This window comes from Pleuronectes platessa, chromosome 20 (genome assembly GCF_947347685.1).
Source record: "Pleuronectes platessa chromosome 20, fPlePla1.1, whole genome shotgun sequence".
NCBI lineage: Eukaryota > Metazoa > Chordata > Actinopteri > Pleuronectiformes > Pleuronectidae > Pleuronectes > Pleuronectes platessa.
Window position 1 is genome coordinate 10,005,602 of NC_070645.1, and position 25,030 is coordinate 10,030,631.

Sequence of the window (25,030 nt, forward strand, 5' to 3'; positions counted from 1 at the left end):
GATACGACTATGGAAACTGATAGAGCACAAACTGATTGTGCACATCCTCTGAAAGCTAATGGGTAAAGACGAAACCGATAAAAGGGTGCAGTACCACCGAAAATCATTCGGGGGGCAGGATTGCCAATAGTAGCTTATAGTACACAATAGAACACGAGAAAGAAATGTCAACCATGGCGTAACTTAGAGGAGAGATTTTTGCGAGTTAGTAAGTTGGACCTCCACTGTGTGTACATCATGGCGTCTTTCTTCAGAGGTGAATTATCACAACTTCCTCCATTGTCGCCATATTTGTCGTTGTCAGAAACCCTCGACACTGCGCTGCCCTCCAGTGGATGTAATGCTTGCCCCCCTCATGCCAATATAAAGGATGCATTGAAGCATGGGGGCAGTGACTTTGTGTCTTTATTCGTACGTAAAGGCAGCGTAAATGAGACTTGATGATGACTTATATTGAATCCAACAGCAGAAAGAAGTTGCTTCAGAATGAGGAAGGTGGAGTGTGAAATGCAAACTGGGCTGGAGAGAGAACTGAGAGAGCTGTTTACTCGGTGTCAGTGGGTGAGAGACTGGAAAAGACGGCACATGTGCACATTTGATTTGCGCTTCAAACAGCCCACACTGTTCGCCACAGATAAGGTTCAGAAACAAACAAGGCATCTAGTCAATCCCACTCTTGGAGGGACATGGACATTTCTGCACAGGGAATTAATCCGTCCCCTGATCTGCGAGGTCACCGAGCGGAAAGGACCCTGCTGTGCGGAAATGAACCCAATTGATGGAGATATCATCACTCCATCATTCTCTGTTTCATCCTCCGCTGACTCCATGAGACACCCGGTGGACTGGGGTTGACTGAAAGCATAAACACGGAGGGAAAAGGTCAATGAAAGGTAGAAACGTAGAGGGGCAGGGGACAGGGACGATAGAAGTTTGAATAATTTGACAGATGTCAGTTAAAAAAAAAAAAATCCTCATTACAGCCAAGACAGAATAGAGGTCAGTCAGCCGGTCTCTTCATCTGTCAATCATGTTGTGTTTTACGCAGCAGCCGCTCACTCAGTCATCAGTCTCTGTCACTCACTCGTCTATATTATGTTATCTTGGCAGATCACTTGTCATTCAGTCTGCCCGCCTGGCCGTCTAGTTTGTCAGTCACTCAGCCAGGGAATCAGTCCTACGTTTGGCCCGCCAGGCGGCCGTTTGCTGAGCTGTGACATTTGTAGACATTTGTCATTTCCGTCATTGCTTTTTTTATCAATCAATAATTTTGCTCAATCGCAGACTAATCAGTCAGACAATCCACTAGACAGCTTTCCCTGTCAGACAGGAAAGTAAAAAGCAAACATCTCCGTCACTTCTCTGTGTGTGTTTGTGTTTATTTGCTTTGGTCCAAACACAAGACGCCAACATCGTAGCTACCAGTTGGCAGACAGAGACGCAGAACAACAAACAAAAGCTGGCAAGAACTTCGCCTGATAGACAGAGCGATAAACCGCCAAACACCCAGACGGGTGCATCCAAGCGTTCTGCCTCACAACTCGTAAATAGCCACGTATATATATACAGTAAAGCAGCTCTGTGTTTGTGTGCTTTGGTGTTAAGCAAAGTCAGCGCTGGTTTTACTGGTGTTTGTCCTGTCTGGCCAGAGAGAGAGAGACAGAGAGTGAGAGAGTGAGAGAGAGAGAGAGAGTGAGAGAGTGAGAGAGAGAGAGAGAGAGAGAGAGAGAGAGAGAGAGAGAGAGAGAGAGAGAGAGAGAGGCATCCATCAGCACTGTGGTGTGACCCCAATCTCACACTACTCTGACTGTGTTTGGACAGATGGATCATCTGTACCATTCGTGTTTGACAAACTTGTTTACGTGCGGGCGTGTATGCACGTGAGCGTGTGTCGCTTTCGTGTATCACAAAGCCGGCGATTATTTGGGAGTCCATTCATTATGTACGGTGTAATGTAAGCACCACGAAGTCGCCCTCAGACAAAATCAATATGGGTGTTAATATGATCTTCTCTCCGCTCGTTACTGCAGGAAGACTTCAATTGATTAGTGAGCCGACACCTCAACGGCCGAAATGCAAAGAAGAAGAGTGTGTGTGTGTGTGTGTGTGTGTCTGTGTGTGTGTGTGTGTGTCTGTGCATGTGTGTGTGTGTGTGTGTGTGTGCATGTGGTTGCACATTTTGAGGACCAGTGTGAGTTTTTTTTACCTTTGGCATAAAGACATTTGGGGAAAGTGAGGACATTTTGGGCATTTACTTTACATGTCTCACAGTTAAGACTTGGTTTTAGAGTTCAGCGTGATGTCAGAGTTATGGTTTGTCATTTAGTTCTAGAGGCTAAGGTTAAAGTACGGGTCTGCTGATCATGAAATTTACATTTGACTATTTTTTCCGGACTCTAATGGATATAGATTTTGATAGGTATTTGTTTTTAAACTTAAAAAGATGGCAATAATGTTATATTGAACGGCAATCGCCTCGGGGCCCCGAGTTCAGAGAGGGCCCCTGAGTGCGGCAGATCACGTTAGTCCAGAGCAGCAATCATTTTGTGAGAATCTCCTTAAACTGTATGATCAGCCATGTCCAGGAGGCCCCCCGCCACGAGCTTTCTACTGAAGGCTTTGCAGTTTTAGAGGTTTGGTTGAAAACTATAATGAAGAGAATACAGATTTAGTGCCTGGGTCCCAAAAGTCCCTTAAAATGCTCCTGCAAACGCTCATATATATTTTTCATGCAAAGCCACATCACTGATTGATGTCTGATTGTATTTACGATCTTTTTCCTGGATGACTGTTTGCTCTGGAGGCAGAAACGACCTCGGATAAAACCCGGATGATTTTAAAATAGCCAGAAACTGTGTGGGCAATAAAGTACTGATGATGGTCTGTAAATGTGTTTCCTTACTTTTTTATTGCCTACGCCAAAAAGGTTATGGTTTTATTGCTGTTTCTCTGTATTTAAGCAGGATTACACAAAAACTACTGAACCAATTGTCTTGAAACTTGTTGGATACTTTCAGACGTGGATTTAATTAACTAAGCGATTCCAGGAGATTCTTTTTTTCACTGTCTTTAATCCAGCTTCGGTGGAGGTCTGTGCTGAAAGTGCCCTTCTAGGTTTGAAAGAGCCAAACAGTGCATATCAGGATAGAAACATACTCTGTTTGGTTAGATCGAGTACTAACCTTTCTTACAGTTCTTATGAATACAAGTACACAAGCAGAACCCAATTAAAACCAAAAACAACATCAGTAGAACATCAAAGACACTATCTCAGCTTGCATGATGTATTATACATTATTATCTGCTCCGTACATGCATTTCTAACGACAACATCGTTTACCCCATGCTAAGTTTTTGTGTTGCTCAGGTTCCCTCTGCTCCGTGCCCTGAATGTACTCTGCTGTTATCCATCACCTGGTCCCAAGGTGATTTCAGTGTGTGTGTGTGTGTGTGCTGTAAATGCTCAGGCGCTGCACGAGCGCTCTTGTGTGTCCATATTTGTAGAAGTGTGAGAGAGACGGAGAAAGGAGTAGGAGTGGGAGCAGCAGGAGCAGCAGCAGGAGGAGGGGGAGGTGGAGGTGGTGGTGGTGGAGGAGGCTTGTGCTGATGCCCTGGAGATGATTTAGGGTTTAGACCACCGAACAGCTCAGAAAGCTCTTCCAGTTCTCTCCCACAGGACCTGTCAGTGCGTGGCTTGTTGTGAGTTAAAGAGAGAATAGGATCCACCAGAGACCACTTCAGGCGAATGAAACAACCGCTCAAATGGTTTGGTTTTAAATCAACTCCTGGCTGACTCTTACTTAAATAAAAAGGCATGATGCAAATGACGTGTGGTGTAAATCAGGTTATCCAAGGGCTTTTAAAGTGACATGTGCATTTTCTTATTTATGGCTAATAAATATTTACAGTACGTCAGAGTTTAGAGGTCTCCTGTGTGTCACTGCGTGGTGGCAGGTTTTCATTAGGGTTCATCTTCATGCTAATGCAGCAATGGAAGCATGTGGAGCTTCATTCAAACCAGATGTTGGAAGTATAAAGCAAACACAATGAGGGCTTATATGCAATTCGACTCTGACATTAAATATGCAAAATGCTATTTTTGCTGTCACTGCTGAATAGAATAATAAATTAAATTGAAATTCAAATAAAAGTCCCAATGAACATAATTTAGATTCCTTCTGAATCAAACCTGCTATTTTACATATTTTGTTTAATAATTCTTTGGTTAAATTAAGGAGACTTGGTTGAGGAATGTTTTTTTTAGTGGGTCCCTTTATGTTAAATGCACAGACTGAATATAAAGATATAAAGATGGACGTCACCTGATGGCCGGCTCCAGTACCGTTCATGTCCTGCCTCGTTCATGTTAGCAGACAGAACCTGGTGCTACAAACTAAAAGGTCAAATCATACAACAAGTATTTTCTTTTCAAAGATAGATTATCTAATTTTTGGTAGTTCTTATCACACTGACTTGTGCAAGTACTGTCTTTTCCTAATAGGTTTGTTTTTTAGTAGTTATTTTATAAATGAGTTGAAATGTCATGATTGACAGCTGAGACTGATTGCGATTGGTTGAGCACATGTATCAGCGGGATGTCCCTACAAGCTCCACCCCCTGATCACAACTGCACAGACAAAATGTGAAAGATGGCGGCACTCGCGCCCTGACTGTTTTGGCTTTAGTTATGGATAGTGGGAGAACGTTGTAGATGTATCGTCCATCTTTATATATAGTCTATTTTCCTATGCAGGAGGATGCATATACCATTTCACGTTTTTCCCTGACCTCCAGTTGGTGGTGGTAATGTGCAAAAAGAACAAGAAAGCCAAGAAAGGTAAAGGAGAAGAAGACAACAATCTAGCAAACATGTGTTTGACTTCAAAGAAACACAATAGGCGTTTAGGTAACAAAAAGTGTTGCTTGTTTACAAAAAAAACTACACAGGGCACCTTTAACATTCTATTCAAACACAATTAAAAGACTTTTAAAATCTCATAAACTCTCCACAAGACTACAAAACACTAATAAAGCTGAAATTGCCGCACGATAAACGCAACAGCAGTAGATATTATACATGTACAACATGGTGGAACTGGTGTGATTTTCAAATACGCACACCCACATGTGTTTGCACGTGCGCGGAGACGTGTACATGCCGACAGGAGGTCGTGTGCACGGAGCGGAGGGAGCAAGGTCAACAAACCCTCTGACCTCGGCTCCGGCTCCTGTCATAGTCCGTGTGTGTCGGAGTGTGTGAATACCCGCGGCCCCTTTTAAATTACACACACGACTGCAAAAACAGCAATAATCTCATTTCCCGTGTCGAGTTCACCTCTGTGCCCAGCAGATTATGAAATATATTTCGCTTGCTGAATGCAGACATAAAAGTTTATAAGACTCAATGAAAAATGACAAGAGGAACGTTCCAGCTAACAGACGACCCGCTGAAAACCAATCGCTCACCATCAACTGCAACAGGTAAAACGGCTCTCCGGTGGTGGAGGAGGAAAAGAAAAAGAATAGGTAGGAGCTGTCAAGGAAAGTGGCAGACAAAGAAAAGTGACATGTAAGATGACAGAGCGACTAAAGTGGTTACGCGAAAGAGTACCGAGGCTGAGGAGTGAATCATCAAGACGAACGGGGAGAGGAACAGAGAGAGGCAAGTGGCTGTGGCTGTCACTTGCTTTCCCCCCCGCCGTGGATGACAGGTGTTTTACATTACTCCGCGGGTTCAAGGCAAAACCGCATATCCCCACTGCAGCGTACAGTGATACATTGGACTTTAAATGAATTCCATAAATGCCCCAAGGTCACATAGCCTATTCATCCACTTTAAGGCAGAGTAAACTTTCCATTCTAGGTGTGTTATGTTACCCCAGAGCCACTCTAAGCTTTCTGAGGACGATTCATACTTCAGAGAGGAGTCGAGACGAGGTCTGTCTAAAGAGAGCCATTGTTCACCACACCCGCTCTGTTTGGCTTCTCTCTTCTTTTTTTTTGCACTGTGCAGTTTTTTTTATGTGCCAAAAAATAGTTTTGCTTATTCACCACTTTATCAGATCTGTCATGGACGGAGGATTGCTCTGTTCCTCCTATACAAAACCCATTCCACCCCCCCAAACCCCTCCAGAGTTAGTGGACAACAAATGAAAAGCCCATTTCCGCTCCGCAGGCTCGGCTACAGAATACATTTTCAAATATGACACATTTTAGCAAAGCCAAATTGCCCTTACTCGCCCTTTTATAGCTAAGATATTCGCTCATAATGTGGGATGCATTCGGGGAGGCTTATTCTTCTGTTGTGCTCGGCGTGAATCATTCCTTGTAACAGAATGACATGAATGATTAAAAAGCAATGATGTAGATGGTCCAGACCACTTATCAATGCACCCCCCCACACATAAAAGAAAGAAATTATAAACAATTGAGTCGCGCAAACGGCTTTGTTTTTCCTGCAGCAAATGGCTTTTCCAGGACGAATGAGTATGCTGTAAGTGTTATAGTATAATATCCAGCAATTTGAGGATACGGGTGTGGGAATACAAACAAATCAGATCTGCAGCAGCCATAGGGTTTAATTGACCCACGAGGAGGGGGTGCAGTGCAGCTGACGCATCCGTCACCCGCGAAGAAACAGTCTCTGGAATAATGGCAAACACACAAACGCACACGGCGCACATGTAAGAATGGCTGCCTTTCATCATTAAGTACAAGAAAAGCTCCTCTGCAGTGGGAACAAAGACACGCACAAAGGGTTGTAATGTGAGATATGAGACGCACTCATTAGGTGTTGGGAGTTCGTGCGGAGCCGCCTGTGATTCATGCAGCGGGTGTCAGTGGTGAGAGAGGTGAGGTGTCTGGGTGCCAGTGAGGAGCACGAGCTGCTCCCAACGACAACTCCCGACACCCCCGATCACTCGCTCTTCATTTCACCTCCCCCCCTCGTTCCCGTTTCGTAAGATACTTGTGGTGATACAGAGGTGCGATATCACGTTTTAAGGCTTTTCAGCGCTTGTGACATCAGCCTTTGTTCAAACCCCAACCTGACTCTGTTTCTCTTCCCGTCTCGCCAGGTGTGTCTTTCCAATGGTCTTGGCCCCCTGAGGCCTGAGGAAAAGTGAGCCAAGCTCAGGCCCCCATGGGACGCCCTTTTACCCAGCATGCACTGCTCTTGCTGCAGTGCATGCTGGTCCTGCGGCCTGCAAGCGTGGCCTGTCGGAGAGGGCCAGTGCTGCTGCCTGAGTCACCCTGTCACAAGATGGAGCACCCACTCGTCCCACACTCAGGTAAACACACACACACACACAAACACACACGCACAAACACACACGCACAAACACCGGGGTGAGACTATCGCTGCGTCTCATTAACTTTTTATGTCCCTCCTTGGTTTTGTGAACTTCCCAGTATTCTGTACCCAGTAATTTATATCCTTTCCTTCTCCATCCATTTCTCCCTCCCTTCAGTCTTTCAGCCCAACCTTAATCAGGTTCTCCCCTCCATCATCCTCTACCTCCACTTTACACCACGTTAGATTTGCAGACCACATATTGAAGGTTTCTGCACCGTTTCATCGGGACGTTTTTACTGTTGCTAGGAGACATAAACGCACAGGGAGACATTGCCAATCCTCTTTTCGAAGCAAATTTACGACCGAAGGAAAAAGAACAGAAGACATTGACATTTTTATCGGGCAGCTAGTTAACAGAGCCCGATTGTTAAGATAATTTCCTCAAGCAGCGACAGAACAAGAATGCTCCTCTGCACGTTCACAAAAAGAAATGATTATTATCATTGGCCTATTTTGTTGAAAGCACCAAAAGTAATCTGGAGTAAAAGATTCAACCTTCAGAATTGTCTTAACAACATAAAATCCACATGGGAATTAGTATAAACACTTGGGTTAAAAGAACCAGAAAACAATGAGCCTAAAACTTTGATTATATTATAGAGGGATATGTTTCACAGCTTAATTCAAAATTTGTAATTGAGTAATACTTTGCAATTGAAACGGTTTGACGTTTTTTTTAGTTTTTATTGGCCTTTCCAAAAACACCAGCAGTAATGTCAGGGATAGATTTAACAATGTTACTATCCTCAAGTAAGCTGCTAACGTTAGCATGTGTAGCTCACTAGCTTGATGCACTATAGTATAGTATAGTCATAATAAACTCAAACTTATTTTTCTTTCAGCACGATATCATGTATGTTGTCAAAAAGTCCATATTTAAGTGCCCTTGCATGTGATTCTCTTTTTCAAACGTCATTAGCACAGTTAGTTTGCCAACGACAACTATTTCTGGAAGACGGCATAGTTTCAGTCCTGTAGTCGAGTAGAAATGAAAACCCTGCCTATGTCTACGTCTGCATTAAATCAAAGTCTAATAAAAAGGTGATAATCTAGGCAGACATATATATTCAAGAGTTTTTTGCTTTTGCTGGTTTCTGCTTTTTCATCAGAAAACTTAAATTCATATTCAGTTTTTAGGCTGTGAAAGAAAACTTTCTGCTTCTTTACTGTAATTTGACTTTTTCCTTCTCGGTTGTTCTTAAATGAAGATGTACATAGCAGGCTGTGCAATTACCTTTGTTTTGTACTTTAACTACAAGGCTCTGCAGTTTGTAGATACAGTTCATTGTCCTGACACTCTTTCTTACATTGCTCACTAAATGTATGAAAAGCTGTGAAATGTGGTTTAAGGGAAGTATCAGTCGTGATATTTGCAGTTCTCCGTTCTCTGTACAAAACAGCGAAATGTCAACGAGCTGTTTTACAGTCCAGCAGATTTCCAGTCAGATAATCACATCAGATCTGTTATGGATTCAGTTTACTGAAGGACCAAGGTCACGGCGTGTACTAAGATCCATGCAGGCACAAACTCCACTGCCCGGCACAGGCTCTCACTCCGTCTTTCTTCCCCAGTCTTTGTCACTTCATTCTCAGCTGAGGTGGCCATCCTCCCTCTGTGCCAATTGAGTGCAGTGATGATGACTAACTGCCCGGCTAACGCGGTACGTTCTCGCCCTGTGCTTTCTGCGTGCGGAGGGACCACACACCAGCCGGCGGGTCATCCGTGGTCAATGCGTTTGTGTTCTCTAATGTACCACAATGGCCCATTAAGCTCCGGTGGCTTAATGCTTGGGCTGAATTATGGGAGCATTGATAAAGGGGGTCGACGTTTCGGTAAGCAATCAGACATGGTTCACTACCACAGAGGCAACTGCACAGGGAAAAGGACGAGAGAGGAACTGGCTGTCTGCGGATCAGTGTCTTTAGGGCTGAGTGATCAGCTGCGATGACACAATGGTTTCTTCCTGCGGCGAGGTGGATTAGAGGCTCTGCAGCTTCAATGGAGACATATTCTAGTCGTACTGTGTTAAGTACGTTATTAAGTAGCACATTGGGAAAGTCTTCATTAAGGTCCTCCTCCTCCGGAAGCATGAAGCTTGAGGACACGTTCAGAATGGAGCTGAGCATTTACATTGTAATTTACATCTCCTATCAGAGGAGTTCATTTCCTATAGTACAGGCTTTCAAAGTCTGATACTGCAAATAAGATCGAAGCAATTTCCTCTTGTGTACCATAGCTGGATTACTTTGCACTGTGGAAAACTTATAAACATGTTGATTATCTGTAAGGTTCTTAGCAGATCCTAAGGAGATTTAAGAACATTAATTCAACATCTGAGATAATGACTGTCTGTGTTTTCTGTAATTCCACCTTGCTGTAGCTTTACCTTATCATCCTACCTTTTTTTTACTTTCAGAGCAATAGGTTTCTGGCCTTCATGTTTCTTAATAAAGTGTTGTCCCCTTGCTAAAGTTAGAAATGGGAAGCTGTGGATCAGCGTGTTATCAGCTTTCGTGTCCCTTTCCCACGGGAATTGAAATAAGTGTGATTATTCGTCATTCAGTTCTCTCCCATCATGTCAGGGGAAGACGATCTGTTCTCCACATCCCCAGATCACGCTGACATGCAACTTTTGAGTCTTGACTCACGGTGGCTGGCACCTGGATGAAATTTCACGGTTCACCTCGCAGTGAATTACAGGCAGTCGCGCCTTCAGAGTTTGACTTCACTTTTCGTGCTCTTTTGGGGAGTGTTAGGTTACGTGTTAAACCAGATGGAGTTTATGCAAACCGTAAAAAGGTGGAAATATTTTTCGTAAAAATTAAACTGCACTGATCCAGAAACAGGTATGCGTGTGGGTTTCATTGGCCTGTTAAGGGTGTTGATCCCTAAAAGTTCATCCAAAGTTTCCTTACGAGCTTGTTAACTACGCGCACATCAGTTTTGTTGCCGTGGTCGTAGGAGTTCCAAAGCACCGCAGACTTTGCAAGACTAGATGTTTTCTTGCTGTCATGTGGGGACAGGAAGTTTCACAAGTTTTATCATTGCACTTTGTTTACTTAGTTACCCTAATCTGCCAGAATCAGCACCTTTGCAGAGCAGCTGCTGAATCCCCTGGTCTCCCAAAGAGCTTTTCACTCCCGATAACTTCTCTTTCATGGCCTGATGATAGTCTTTGTGCACTTCAAACGCATCTCATTGTTCCGAGCTGCACAGTACACATAGCTTTTAAAGACGTGCCAAATTATAGGCCTTTGCTTTTTTTCGCAGTAAACGCAGAAGAAGTGTTAGTCGTAAATGGAACATACAGTCACATGCACATCCGCACAAACCGTGTGTAAGGGAAGAGAAACCTCTCGTTAGACCTATTTCAATCTCCTTTGTGAGTCATTGTGCGCCATGTAATGTTGTGTAATCCCTGGTCGTTGAGAATGTGAACGTGTCATCTTCAGCCAAGCTGGGAGAACTACAAACACATTCGATTTCCCCTTGTGGATCACAACAACACAACAATCCCGCTCCACTCAGGGTAAACCGTGGACATACACACACACACACACATTTAGAGCTGTGCGGCCATTGTTCAACTGTACAGCTGTTTAAAGGTGTAGTTTTGCATTTTGCTATCAAAAACTATGATAGAAGTGTGTCTGTTCATTAAAGCTGTTTCCAGACATGAAGTACGGACTTTTTTCCATGGGGGCTGTATATGAGAACACAAATGTCTGAGTCCGGGTGAGCCCACGTGAAAATACAGCAGGGAAAGGACGTGTGGATGTCATGTGACGGACGCTGAACTGAAAAAAGAGAATACCGATATCTCAGGGTGAAAAAAAGGTGCCATACATGTAGAAAACGCTGATGAAGATTTTGGTTGGTCAACTTGGGAAGACGGTATTCGGGAGCTTTTGGTGATTTGATTCACTGCTTGTCTCAATGTGGTTTAAACAAAAACATGTGATTGCCACAGCTTAAATTATACCTCATGTCCTGCCTCCTGCGTGCCTTACTCTGGCACCACGCCTTGCCCTGAACATTACTATATTTATTATATATTATATTTTCCTGTTGTTGTGAAAGTGTCTGACCACGACGACCTCCTGCTGCATTCTTTATATGTGAAAGACAAACTACAATTTATGTCAGGACCTCATTTTCTAGACCTTTTCTGGAGTTCATGTCTGAAAACTGCTTGAAGCTGAAACTACAGGCAGCAGCTGCTTAGCTTAGCATAAAGTACAGAGAGACACCCCTATATTCAAGTATAAGGCTGGAGCTGACAGAAGGGTAATTGGAAGCAAAAGGGTGATATTCGGCTTCACCTTTAATTGGTAGCTCTTGCCGCTGAATCTGAACCGACTCCAATGAGATTCCTAGACTCACTGGAACAGCTCACAGCCTCAGCTGGGCCGGTAAAAATAAAGTGAAACAATGCAGAACCCAAAGAGCGGTCGTGACTCGTCGTGAGAAGCCAAGGTCAAGGGTTTACCGAGAGTGTTCCCGCCTCAGTGTTCCTTTTCTCTCTATGTGATTGTGGCCCTGACTGTGGAAGGGCGTGTCCCGCAACGGTCTGATCCCACGAGGGAATGGTGGTTTTCTGACTTGGCACAACACTTGGCTGACAGAACTGCTACTGTGGTGCGAGGATGCTGTAGTCCAAAGGCTGTTTTTCTGCTTTCTATGGTGGTTTCAGAAATGTGGGGTTTCAGAAAGAAAGTTCAGCAGCTGTGCTCCAAATGTTTACCCAAAAGGTGCGCCCTGAAAACAGCCTCAGCAGAGCTCCAATGTAAATATGTTTCATTCAAATGAAAAAATGTTGAGGGGTGTTGAGAGATTTAATCCCCATTTCTTAAAGATATGTTATAGCATGTCTTATAATCAAGCTCTTGCAATGTTATTGTTGCTCAAAGCGGAAATCTACTTTATTGATAAAGCATTGTATTTTAGTTTTCCCATGTGAAGGCTTGAAGGCTTTTAAAGGGTATAAACTGAAGTGTAAACAATGGCTTCACAGGCCAAGCCGAGGGCCGTGTCTCCGAGGAGCAGGACCGGCAGACTTGTTTTACAACCACGGACCGAACTCGGCTTTTTATCGTCCCTGGACGGCCAACACATCGTTAAGAGAGAGGAAGGGGGGAGGGGAGGGGTGGGGCGAAGCAGGAAAATAAACAAATGGCCTCAGAGCATTCATAAACGCAACAAGCTACAAACCAGGATCCTCCAATCGGTCATCTGGGCGTGATTGCTTCAGATTTAAAACCATCAGAGGTCTTTACAGTAGAAAAATTCCCCAACGTTAACTTTAGCTCTACTCACGTTCAAGGTCAGCAGTATCTGAGCTGTGGTTTTACTTCAAAAGCTGGCACGGGTCTGCTCATATTTGGATAAACCCCCACAGGCAAGAGCTCCTAAATACACATTAGATTAAATATGTTCTACTGCACTTATTTGTGGCTTCGCAGTGGTTTTGTTTTGCATGATTCACTTGTTGCCCTCAGGCCACAGCACAGCCATGCTAATTTGACTATTAGGACTTTCTGCTCTGAAATGTGCTCCTTGTTTTTTTACTGCAAATAACACAACGGAGAGAAACCGCCGAGCGCTGAGCCACGTGTGAAGGTCCCCGCCGACCTTTCCTCGCTCTTACGATTTTCACAAAAAAATCGGCAGGTGTTTGTTTTTTCTTCTCTCCCCAACTTCACCAATTAGTTGGCATTCTTCTCCTGCCCATTTCCACGGGGCAACGTTTAGCGTCGAGTTACTCCCCATTCATCAAAGTGCCTACTGCCACCCTCTATTTACACCACTGAGGGAAAGAAAAAAAAACATTCGTGTTTCAGAATTGGTTCCACATGTGGCCGTGGCTGCCGGCGCGTCAACGCTGAAGAGCTGTAACTCTGAGCGCTGGCAGACTTGAAGACTGGTGTGGCCTCTGATGCTGGGTGTAAATATTTATACATCCCTGTCATTTTGTCTTTGTGTCAACTTCGACGTGTCTGAGCGGGGGAATAACAAATAGGACGTGAGTGATGGGCTGGTCTATTTTGAGGAGGAGGAGGAGGAAGACAGGGGTTAAGAGGATAAGATGGGGGCCAAGCAGAAGGAGGGGGCGAGGGATGTGCGTTTCTCTATACGTGCGTGTGTGTGTGTGTGTATGCGTGTGTGTGTGTGTGTGCGTGTGTGTGTGTGGCATGTGTGTGATTACGCCTTCATATAATCGGCAGCCGTCTCCTGTAAAAGCATGACTGGTGCTGATGTGATTACATTATCACATGCTTTTAAAGTGCAGCTGACATGAAGCCATGTAAGAGCAGCGCTGAACTCGAGGAAGCGGGATATTGAATAGGACTGGGGGGGGGATATTTATTAGCTGACGGCTGCCCTACGCTTTCCTTTTCTTCTAGGTTAACAATAAGGGTGATTTGCTGGCTCTATCTGGGATCATAAACCCCCTGAGGGTGCCTCTAAAATTATTACCACCCGTCTGAAGACAAATAAATAGATCAGAGATCAAATCACTGTGATTAGTGTCTGTGGCGGAGCCGAGCCGGTGTCCCGCAGCGTTGTTTTTGAAAGTCTTCTCAAGTGTGTCACAGTTTTGCATCATCAAACTACGATCTGCTTATTCCCCCGCCAGTTTGACTTTTGGAAGCTCCGTATATATTTCCCCGCAGAGCCTTGGGAGTGCCCATCCACGCCGGATATGAATGTTTATGGATAGTCCTTGGCCTCGTCACAAAGAGCCATCAATCCCTTGAGTGCGGTTCAATTAAAACCTTTTGCCCCCTTTTTGCACACCCCAACAAGCATCCTCTCTAGCTGTCTCAGACACACACACATACACACTCCATCACTGCGTTAGCGAGCCTCCCCCGATGAGTCGGGGAGATTTATGGGGGGAGAAGTTTGTCAAGCGGCGTCTTCCCCCCCGAGGTGTGCCACAGATCCATTAGTATGCCAGGGATCCGCTCGATGGCATAAAAAAAAACAACCCCAGTGGTGCCGAAGGGTTGGCACATTCCAAGATTTTCGAAAAAATTAAAACTTTGGGGTGAAGTTGGATCGTGATCTCCCATATAATTATGTGGCGACTTCTAATGAAAATGCATCGGCGGCGCAAAAACCAGACGCAGGACGCTCTCTTGTGTTCATCACTGGCGACTTGAAAGGGAACAAGTGTCTCCCAGCAGATGACGTTGTTTTGTGAGGGGAGACAGAGTTCGGTCCCTCTACGTGAGCTGGAGGAAGTTCTTCGGAAGCTCCCGTTTTTCTCGCTCTGTTTGTCTGTCTCCTTTTTTTTGGGGGGGGGGGGGGGGGGGAATCGCTCCGAAATCCCACGTTTGTCGCAGGGACCCGGAGCACTCGCTTGTGATGCAGTCAGGGGAGAACACGCTTTCATTTGAAATGCCGTCTGACAGGTGTGCGCAGAAGTAGATAATGTGTTTTGAGGAGTGAATTCAAGCTGTCCTCTCTCTCTCTCTCTCTCTCTCTGAACGGCCCTGTTGGAAGTCTTCCCGGTAATTTGAAAAATGTCCCTTTGAAATGTTTTCGTCTGGAATTATCTAGCAGATGTAGTGATGAGTGATTTTAAAACACTGTAGCAACCGTCCCTAATAGCTTCAGACTTGCTGGAGATCTGTAAAGTTACTTTAAAAAATAAAAAAATCCAGATTTATCACTATCTGCAGTAATTGTCCCAAATATGGAGACGTTTTTCGTCAAGTGAAATCCGATCTGTGTGTACAGCACTGCCGGGAAAGGTGATTAAGACAGTGGATCAGGCATGTGACGAGCGATGGAGAGCACACGTCACCGAGATGACTGATTGACCACCCGCACCCGACCTATCAGGTGACCAGATGAAAGACAGGCCGTCCTCGTCGCTCAGCAACCACCCCGGGCCTGAGATTCGATTGGTCAGGGGTTAATGGGTTGGGCGCCATGAGAACAGGCATGTTGTGGATAAGATGTCAGTGACTGTCTGGGATTATCTCTGGCTTTCTCTCTCTCTCATGCTCTTTATGTGTGTAGGTGTAGGTGTGTGTTCACCAAAGTGGGGGAGACGTTTGGAATCTCATCAGTTTTCACGGTTCACACAGGGTGTACGTTTCATCCTTGAAACCACTCACTCAACAGTACAGTTTTTAATGGGATTTTAAAATCAAAGAGGTTCCCACTGAGTCATATCACAGGAAAACTGAATTTCACCATTTTCTCCCTCTTGCGTCTCGGCTCTGGACCTGTGGTTTTAAGACATGTAACCAGAGGAGCACTAATGTCTGAGCACTCTGATCCATGTCAAATGATTTTTTGAACGAGTGACCTTATCAACCAACGACAGCTCTTAACCTTATTTTTTTTTTTATTCCTGATTCATTCTCCTCTTCATTTCCTTCAGTATAGGAGAGCGCTGGTAAGAATTTAGAGTTTGACCTGAGCAATTTTCTGAATGCATTGTGATAGAGAGAAAAAAAAAACTGAACTTTGGCATTATCCAACAATGATAAATGTGCAGCCTACACAAAGAAATATAATAATCTAGATTTATGGCCTATGGCAAAAAGAAAATTAGAGTTTCTTCACCTTTGAGATCAGGTCAAGTTTCAGTAATAAAAAATATGGCGACGCCGGCGAGCTAGTTCTGGCAGGCAACGCATGTTACATACATCATGTGACATACATCATGTGACATACCTCACTCTCCACAACCATATATAATACACACCCACCTTATCAGGTGGTCTATTTAACCAGAGATATATTTCCCATCAACCCCTCTTGCTCGCACTGTAGCTGCAATATTACCACCAGTTGCTTCAGCCCCTCCACCACCCCAGCATCCACCTGTAGGCTCCAACGGGGGGTTACAAGTATTTGCTCATCACTCCCATTATTCCTGTGTAATCATATGGGGGAGTGATTAAGTTGGAGCCTAGACGCCAAACACTAAATCTGTTGTAATAAATATATTACATGATCGAACGTGAGTTGTCTGACTGAACTAGATATCAGGTCATGTTATGGTGACGGACACATGTAGGAAACATCTGGACACGTGTGATCACATGTAATCCCGTTTATTGGACATGGAAACATCCAGGCTTTACACATTTTTGTCACATTTTAACTTGTGAAATTAACGTGGTCTGCACAAAATGTTCTTGTTACTTAAACAGTTGATATTAGATCATGAGTTTCTGGAGTCGCGATGCAGAGAAATGCTCGTGTGAGGGCTGTATTCATATCGTATTAATAGATAATTGTTACTGATGCATTTATATGCAGCAGTTTCATGTTTTTGCCATTTGTCGTGGAGCCCATTTCAAATGCTTTACATACTGTTAGGTAGTTTAAACTTTTAACTATGCGTCGCATTTTATAATGTTTTAGGTATTTATAATATTTAATATGTAAATCTAAATCTGCAATGCACCACAGCTATTAAAAATGCAGTCCAATTTCCCACCTCTGAAATATAGATGAGAATTATTAAGTAGTGTAAAATAGAAATGCAATTATTCTCAACTTAAACTTAACCACTTGAGTAAATGACCCGAGTTGCATTCCGCCACTGTTGGCCCCGGCGTTTCCTCTGCACGTTATCGAGCAGGAGGCGTCTGAAGTGGGATTTGTTCAGTCTGAAGGAGGCTGAACTGAAGCCTCGCTGATCTGAAATGATGTCAAGCTGTGATAACTCACTGTCGACGGCAGGTACACAGCCGTCCCACGCAGCTAATTATTTTTAAGTAGCCTCCACCTCTGCAGAGTGTTGCTGCAGGTCGGCGTGTGGTGTGGCAACAGCCAGTCGCACATGTCAGCAGCGATTAGCACTAATGACCTGTAACCACTGAGCAAAGTCTCATTCACAGTCTGCGGCACGTCTGCTGCTTCTTGCCTCATTAATTTGAGCATTTTATGCCGCACACGTATCCGAGCCAGTCTGAGTGAACTCACACCAGTTGTAAACAAAGCTTTCAACTAATGCACCTGCAGTTGAATAAGTGAATGTCTTGATAACAGCAGCAGTGGAGCGAGTTGTCGTTCTGGCCTTTTTAAAAATCCCTTCTCTCTTCAAGTGTCTTGTGGAAAGTCAACAGCAGCTCATTCATCACCCACAGCTGTCTCCTGCAGTCGTAAGCACACTCCGCTCCGATTGGCTCACCGTTGTTTTTCTCCTGTCTTGTCATTGGCAGAGATGGAGCCGTGGATCTTCAGGTTCAAGGCGGAGGGCACGGTGGATTACTCTCAGCTGACCTTTGACCCCGGCCAGAACGAACTGATCGTCGGCGCCAGGTAAGACACATCCTCAGGTTTCTCTCTTCTCTCAAGCTGTTATCTCACACGAGCAGGTCTGGACATTGTCTGGAGTTGACTTTCACACATGCAGCACACAACTGGAGTTGTCGGTGTCAGATTCTCACCTACTGCAAAATAGGTGTGTTTGGTTTGAGGGGTGATGACGCATGAGTAGGGCGTGCAGGAGACTGGATGTGACGCAAAAACTGCACTGCTGAAGTCACAGTGTTTTGTTTATATCAAACCTAAAATGTGTCTGACAGCTTTGGTCAACAGAAGCTTTCGAATCTCATCGCCTCACTGGTTTGACATTTTTGTGGCCATTTTTATGTAAATGTTCCAACCTCTTCCCTGTCAGATGTTTGTATTCTTAGTTTCACAGCCAGTCGGACATTGAAATGTCATCAACACGCTTGGTGGAAATCCTCTGGATAATCATTTGTTCTGTTCACACATGGACTCATTTGGAAATTACACACACACTTTGTGCGAGGGAGCTTTCAGGGTAGAATCTGTTCCAACTGATTTGGACATTTGCATTCCCGCATACAGCTCCCGGGAATAATGTCTAGATACACAACTTCATTCGTCCCTCCTGCCTCCCTCTTTTGTTGTCTTGTCATTCATTGTCCTTTTTTCCCCAATGTTTGCTGGTGCATTGCATGAGCAATGATCAGTTTCTCTATAGATGTCAAAAGTCAGACAACAATGGCTTCGGAGATTGTTTTGTTGTACATAGTTTTTTTCAAGCCCAGCCAAGTGTGTGTTTGTGTGTGGGTTTGTGTTTGTGTGTGTGTGTGTGTGTGTGTGAGAGTGCGTGTGTGAGAGGAACAGGAGTATATGCATTCACGCTGGCTGATTCCAGATGAAGTGTGCTGTGCACTTCTGTTAATGGCTTTAGTTGTCAATAGAGAGAAACTCACTACAACAGGCACAGGAGATAACAGCAGGAAGGAGAGCAGCGAAATAAACAGAAAACAAGTGAGCCCAGGGAATTCACTAATGTACTGCAGGTACTTAGATGGTAAGGTCTAATCAGAGGGAATGTGTGTGTGTGTGTGTTTATGTGTGAACAGATTAAAAGCAAAGGTTGAAAAGGTGAGTAAATTCCCTGTGGAGTCAATTCCACAATCTATAATATAATATAATATAATATAACATAATATAATATAATATAATATAATATAATGTAATATACTATAATATAATATAATATAATTTAATGTAATTTAATGTAATTCACAACGTTTTTGTGTCCTTGCTTATTTTTTAGCTACAGCTCAGTCAATCCTATCAACACCTGGTATCTGCAGCACTCAAAAGATCAAACAAGAGATTTGGTTCTATTGTGTGTGCCGGCGCGGCGTCTCCTGAGTCTGACTGGGAAAGATGATGTGGCTGGATGGATGGCTGCAGGCCAGTTCGAAGGATGAGTGATAATGGAAGGAATGAGGGATCGATGCAAATATCAATACAGTAAAACAGGGGGCCTGCTGAGATCTGGCTGATAGCCACTCTACAGGAGATTTATGGATCTCGGCAGTGTTTACATGCATGTGTTTGTGTTTGTGTGTGTGTGTGATGAAGAGTCTAACTTCAAAATGAGATACCTGCTTGATGAAAAAAAAAGTGCCTGCTCTTTAAAAATGATAGATTTTTAACCATCTTTCAGGTTAATCCTCTCAAAAGTTATTATTATTTAAGAGTTTTGTGCACGAACCCAAATTCGTAAGCTGTGATTTTCTCATAGAACAAACCTACCTAAAAATGGATAATACAGAAATCTCAAAGGTAAAATTAAGAATAAATAACACCTTTAATTCATCAGGTTTCATGTGTTCTCACTCTGTGGTCCATAATGGTTTTACCAGACATCCTCCGACGTTAAGCTGCAGCACATTGCTCTTGCGAGGGCTTTCATTAGATATTTCTTGACGAGTTGAAAATAAATATGGAAGTGTTTTGTTTGTGCCTTGCAAATTGGAAACGCTTCAGGCAAGACACTTATTAGAGTGAGGTCTCACCACCAGGCTCTAATGTTTTTCTCTCAGCCTCTCCCACTCTAACTGTTCCTCGTTCACAGGAAACCAGGAGGTATGAGGATAAATCCTTTTATTGACGCGTTGCTTTATCACGTCTGTTTCACCTTCTAATTATGGTCTGGAGAAACTCAGAGGTCCATCATTTGCTATGGTTGCTGAATCCAGCTGTTCACTGACTTTGGTCGCCCTGACTTAACTCTTTCCACTTCTCAGGTCACCAATTAAAATGTTCGTTTTTAACTGCCTAGTGGGAATATTTTAGAAGCTGAAGATTTCACAGTTTTAAATTGGAAAGATACAAACTTTTTTCTAAACGGAGCACTACTGCATATGTGGAAAACGTTGTATAAAGAATTCTTTGGCTCCAGATGGTGCTGCGAAAAACTGCTGACTACTTGTTTACATTCGCTACAGCTGAAGACAACGAAATCTGGGATTGTCGAGTAAAGGCTTCGAGATCTGTGTAGTCTACTTAAAGCAATGGCAGCTCAAGGCTACATTAACCGTTAAATCCCTGACTGAACTGGTGGTGGTTGAGTTCCATTGTGGATTACGAGGTGCCATCTTTCGACAAGGATGATGAAAAGACTGGTACTTCAGACCAGGTGTTTGCTGGCCTAAAGTTCAAGTGCTTTCCAATGCCTCAAGAAAGCAATGTGCCAACGATTACTGAACCACAACAAATTTTTAAGTCCCTCTCCAGTGGCTTGGCTTATTAAACCTCCTAAAACTCCTCATAGTTCTCTAAAAAATTCTAAAGGTTTGACATGAAAAACAAAATCCCCTCAGCGGCTTAAATGTAAATCTACACCTTCTATGAATATGCTAGTAGGGCCCTTGCTCCTCTGCTCCACATCTCCCCACCCTCACAGCTCACCTGCTGTCATTGGGACTTTTCCAGCTACTTAGCTCCACCCACAAGCTGACAGGATTGGTTTCTTTGATTTGTGACATCACAAACTGCAGTGTTCAGGTGGAAATACTCAGTCATGTTGTTGACTGCTTGTTTTGCTGAAAATACGTCTTTTATCATATAAAAGGCTCATGGGGGACATATTAACCTGATCTTCACTGGAGGGGTCTTTAAGATTAAAACACTCAAATGCATAGTATTTCAACACCATGTGCGCTGGATGGGGAAATGATAGCAAAATAGACACTTGTTCCATGTTGGGCGCCACTTTCACATCTTAATAGGGTTATTTAAGCTTCATTTTTTGAGTTGGAGATCTTTTTGTACTGCTGGCTTTATGGCCACAGGCCCAGGGAAGATGAAATGGCTATAAAGAGAACACAGATAAATACCGTACAGTTGAGGGAGTATGCTTCAACACCCCCACTTTTCTTAGTTTGTTTGCAGAAAAAGTCTCCGTCAGCTGACATGTTTCCTTCTTTTCACAGAAATCACCTGTTCAGGCTCAATCTGGAAGACCTGACACTGATCCAGGTGAGTGTTTCCTCCGCCTGTCTCTCTGATTCTCCATCAGTCTGACTCACACACGTTTCCTGGGTGAATATGTACTCGCCCTGTCTACCCCGACAACTCTTACAGTCACACGGGCGTCCACACCGCTGCCTGTCTCCGGTAAACACAGCTCTATAGAGTTGTAGCGCGGTGCTGCCAGCTCCCACAACTTAAAGCTGTTACAGTAAAATGGTTTAGCATTTCACTGTGTCACAACAGCTTCCCATCCGCTGGAGTGACGGCGGGTTTGGTCGACTGCACCGTGGGTTGACGCGGAGAAAGTGTTGATGTGAAGTCGAGTCAGTGTTAATACCCTTGGTGTTTAAATCCAGTTTGAGACTCTATGAAATGCCCTGCAGCCTCACTCCGTTCTTGCTTTACCACAGAGTATTGGCACATTGTGTATTTTCTTTAATATGATGCCTATATGATATATTCCCCTGCTCAAGGTAGAAAGGACAACAACAATTCGCACAGAGGGAAAACAATATTTGGAATTGCTAAATAGAAATTAGAGTTTGCTAACTTCAGGGAACTGACTTCTGCCTGTGGTGACACGTTTTAAAATTTGCACAAAAATACCAGCAAACTCAAGGTGGCAATTATTCTACTTTCAGTCTGTCTTTCATCTCTCTCTCTCTCTCTCTCTCTCTCTCTCAAATGGTGTCATTGTAGTTTTTTTTTTCCTGCAGCTTCTCATATTTCTTCTTTTTTTCCCCACATCCCCCCAAAGAGCTGAGCATTTAGCTTCCCTCTGAGTTACCGTATGAACACAGATGCGCTAAGAGGTTTCACTTCTAGGTGGTAGCAGCGAGGCTTCTTCCATGGCTAGGAAACTCTTGGTGGAGGCCATTTACACCCTGGAAAACCAGGGGAGAGGATAAGGAGGGAGTGAAAGAGAAACTCCGCGAGTGAGGATGAATGGACGGAACAAACGTGGAGAATAAAGGGAATCGGTGTTGATATAAATCCGCCTGGAAAGCATAAATGAGAAAAAACGGTCAGACTTAATAAGCGGCAAGGCAGAGTTTGTTTGATAGAAGGGAGCGGGGGGGGGGGGGGGGGGGCGGCACACTCAAAGGATTCAGGGAGCAGAGGAACAGCCCACAGACTGAGGGAAGAAAGCGGAGGAACCCCCTCCCACTGAGCGAGATGAGGATGCATGCCGAGCCCGTCTTTTGTGGACCGCTCAGTGCACACATGCTTTTTTAAAGATGCTCTTTGCCATCCACTCACCCAATCATCCCCCTTTCTTTTACCTCGTCCTGCGCTCGGCTGGCGCTGCATAATCAGCGAGGAGATCAAACAACCCAATCAAGATGTCTTCTCTTGAGCGAACAGGACCTGGTAATCCCTTGCCAAGGCCCAGGGCCAATTTCAGATGACCTGTGCGCTAGTCCCTGCTTTGCATTTGACTGGAACCAAGCAATAGGGTCAAGGGGAAGGCGAAGTTCAACTGCTGAAGTGTGAGGAGCACTCAAGTGTTTTTTCTATTTACCCCCCTCTAGAATCTCTTTCTCTCCTTGCTTCTTTTTCACTCTGGCATGGAATAGGGGAGATTAAATTGCACGGAGATCCGCTTGCCTCTGTGGCTGGGTTTACATATATTTGTCAGTGTTATTGTTGTTGGACATGAAAGACTTGCGGCGGGAGCCAGAGCAAACAAAGAAAGTCTGAGCTCAAACTGTCTCAGTCGTCCAGCGCGTTTCATTTTGGTTGCACAGATGTTCAAAAGGAGTTGTATGAGGTTCTTCTTTCTCTGTTCCTCAAGAAGGGGGGAGAAAGGAAAAAGCTAAAAAGCTACACCCACGTTTGTCTTTGTGATTTCACCCCGTCCCCATGCATCAGCCCTGTCGGATAATGCTCGATGGCAGTGATTTGTTCTTGCATGGCTGGCAGCGCTAAGAGGGAGGCTGTGTATGGTTTGACGGAGCACAAGGCTTCGAGGCAGTGGAATACAAACAGCCTGTAATACACTAAGGAGGTGGTTGTAATTACCATATGATTGATGACCTGCTGACCTCATCTGGAATGGACATGCATGAAACATTTGTTTAAAAAAAAAACGAGGACGTGATCTTCTGCTGCCTTAAAAGTAAAGTGATTCCCGCCACTTACTTTCTAGCATTCGGCGAGGCAGCAGGTGAACTCTGAATACCTGGAAGTCTTGCTGTTGTATTATGAGAGTAGTGACACTTAGGGTGGCAGCTGAACACCGCTGGTCTATTGCACACATCGAGTTAAGACTCCACGATCGATTCAGTCTGAGCCCCGGCAACCATAATCTCCTCAGTAAATGCCCTCCCTGCTCGGAGGTAATAATACAAAGAAGAGAGGAACCAAAGAACATCAGGAGTCTGAGATAAAGAGAACTTTTGTTAAAAGAGTTGATGTTGAGAACTTGTATTTCTTTCATTGTCTGTGTGCCAACCCTTCGGTCACTTAGGAGAATTACGAAAGGTTTGTGGCGACATGTTCGGGATCATCTATCCAATAATTCCAGGAGACCTCCCTCAGTCTGTCTGTCTGTCTGTCTGTATGTGGAACACATAGCTCGAAAACGATACATCTCATCGATAAACCTTTTGATGGTCGTGGGGGGAGCAGGAGCTGATCTTAGCTCACATTTTTGGAGAAGTGGGTACATCCTGGACAGGCCGCCAGCGTTTCAAGAAGCTGACTTCAAACACTCACCTATGGACAATTAAGATTCTCCAATTAGCCCCAGTCAAACCAGGATTCAATCCGGGAACCTTCTTGATGTTAGGAAACAGTGCTAACCATCGTGCTGCCCAGTCCAAGGAAGTGCTGTATTGAATTAGGTGCGATATGGACATTCAATATGGGTAATATTCATACACTTTGAATAAACAGGAGAGCAACGCTGTGCAGCAGCAGCAGCAGCGGCTTGGACTCATCAACGTGCAGGACAATGCTGCACTGCACTTTTCGAGTGCAAGCAGAAAATCCTCCATATTACATGAACTTGTTTGCACGTACTCAGAGCGAATGGTAATTTGGGGTTGAAGTGGGGAGAGTCAGACCTTGAAACATGACTCATTCATCCCAATAGGCCTGATTGGAGTTAATATCCGGTACTTAAAGTTTTATTTCCGCGGTGTCTCAACAGCCTGAAGAGGCCCTCCTCTACCTGTCCACCTTTTACCCTTGTCCTCTCTGATCTGGACACTGTTGAGAGGGAAAGGTAGGAGCTTTTCTCCTCGCTCCACTTTCAAATCTGTTCAGCTCAAGTTAAAAAAAAGAAAACAAGGGCTTAACTCTGCTGCATGTACAGGTAATGAGACATTCAGAGCTACCACAGGCAAAAGATCAGCTATAAAAACACAGAGGAAAAATATCCTTCCTCCATCAACAGGTGAATCCCACTTCATATCCCCCATCTGTTCAGTATTGTCCTTCTGCCCCCTCCGTCCCTCATTCAGCTCCCTGCCCTCCGCTGATGCCAACCTTGGGCAGGGGACTCGAGGCTGGCATCGCCATTAAGCACCGTCCATGGCCGGCTGCGAACAGGGGGACAAACGCTGATGAATTGGGACCTACTGCATTTGCATTGTGCTTCATTTCCCATTGTGTAGCCGGGGCTGATGAATGGCCACGCCTGCTCCACGTACCTCTCAGCGTTTCCGTCAACCGGCGTGCCTCTCGAAAAATGGACCTTTTATGATGCTGAATACTGTGATCCCCCCTCCATCCTTTCGCTGTAGCGCCATCATTATCCTTTTCTCACCTAGTCTAATGAAAGACGGCACATTTATGCTGGTCCTGAATGTGTTTAATTTACAAGTACAAGTTAAGCAAAGAAAATCATACCTTTAAGAATCCGTTATTAGCCTGCTGTTAGCGCGCTTAAT

The 25,030-nt window shown here is 44.3% G+C and overlaps 1 protein-coding gene across 1 annotated transcript in view; it reads left to right on the forward strand.

The window, feature by feature from the left end:
- The window catches only part of sema5a (sema domain, seven thrombospondin repeats (type 1 and type 1-like), transmembrane domain (TM) and short cytoplasmic domain, (semaphorin) 5A), a 127,124-nt gene that overhangs the window by 27,269 nt on the left and 74,825 nt on the right, over window positions 1-25,030 (forward strand). The window contains exons 2-4 of the mRNA XM_053412535.1: window positions 7,077-7,289; window positions 17,549-17,648; window positions 21,095-21,140. Of these exons, the coding sequence (XP_053268510.1) occupies window positions 7,142-7,289; window positions 17,549-17,648; window positions 21,095-21,140 (294 nt within the window). The 5' untranslated portion in view covers window positions 7,077-7,141. The remainder of the gene's footprint in view (window positions 1-7,076; window positions 7,290-17,548; window positions 17,649-21,094; window positions 21,141-25,030) is intronic.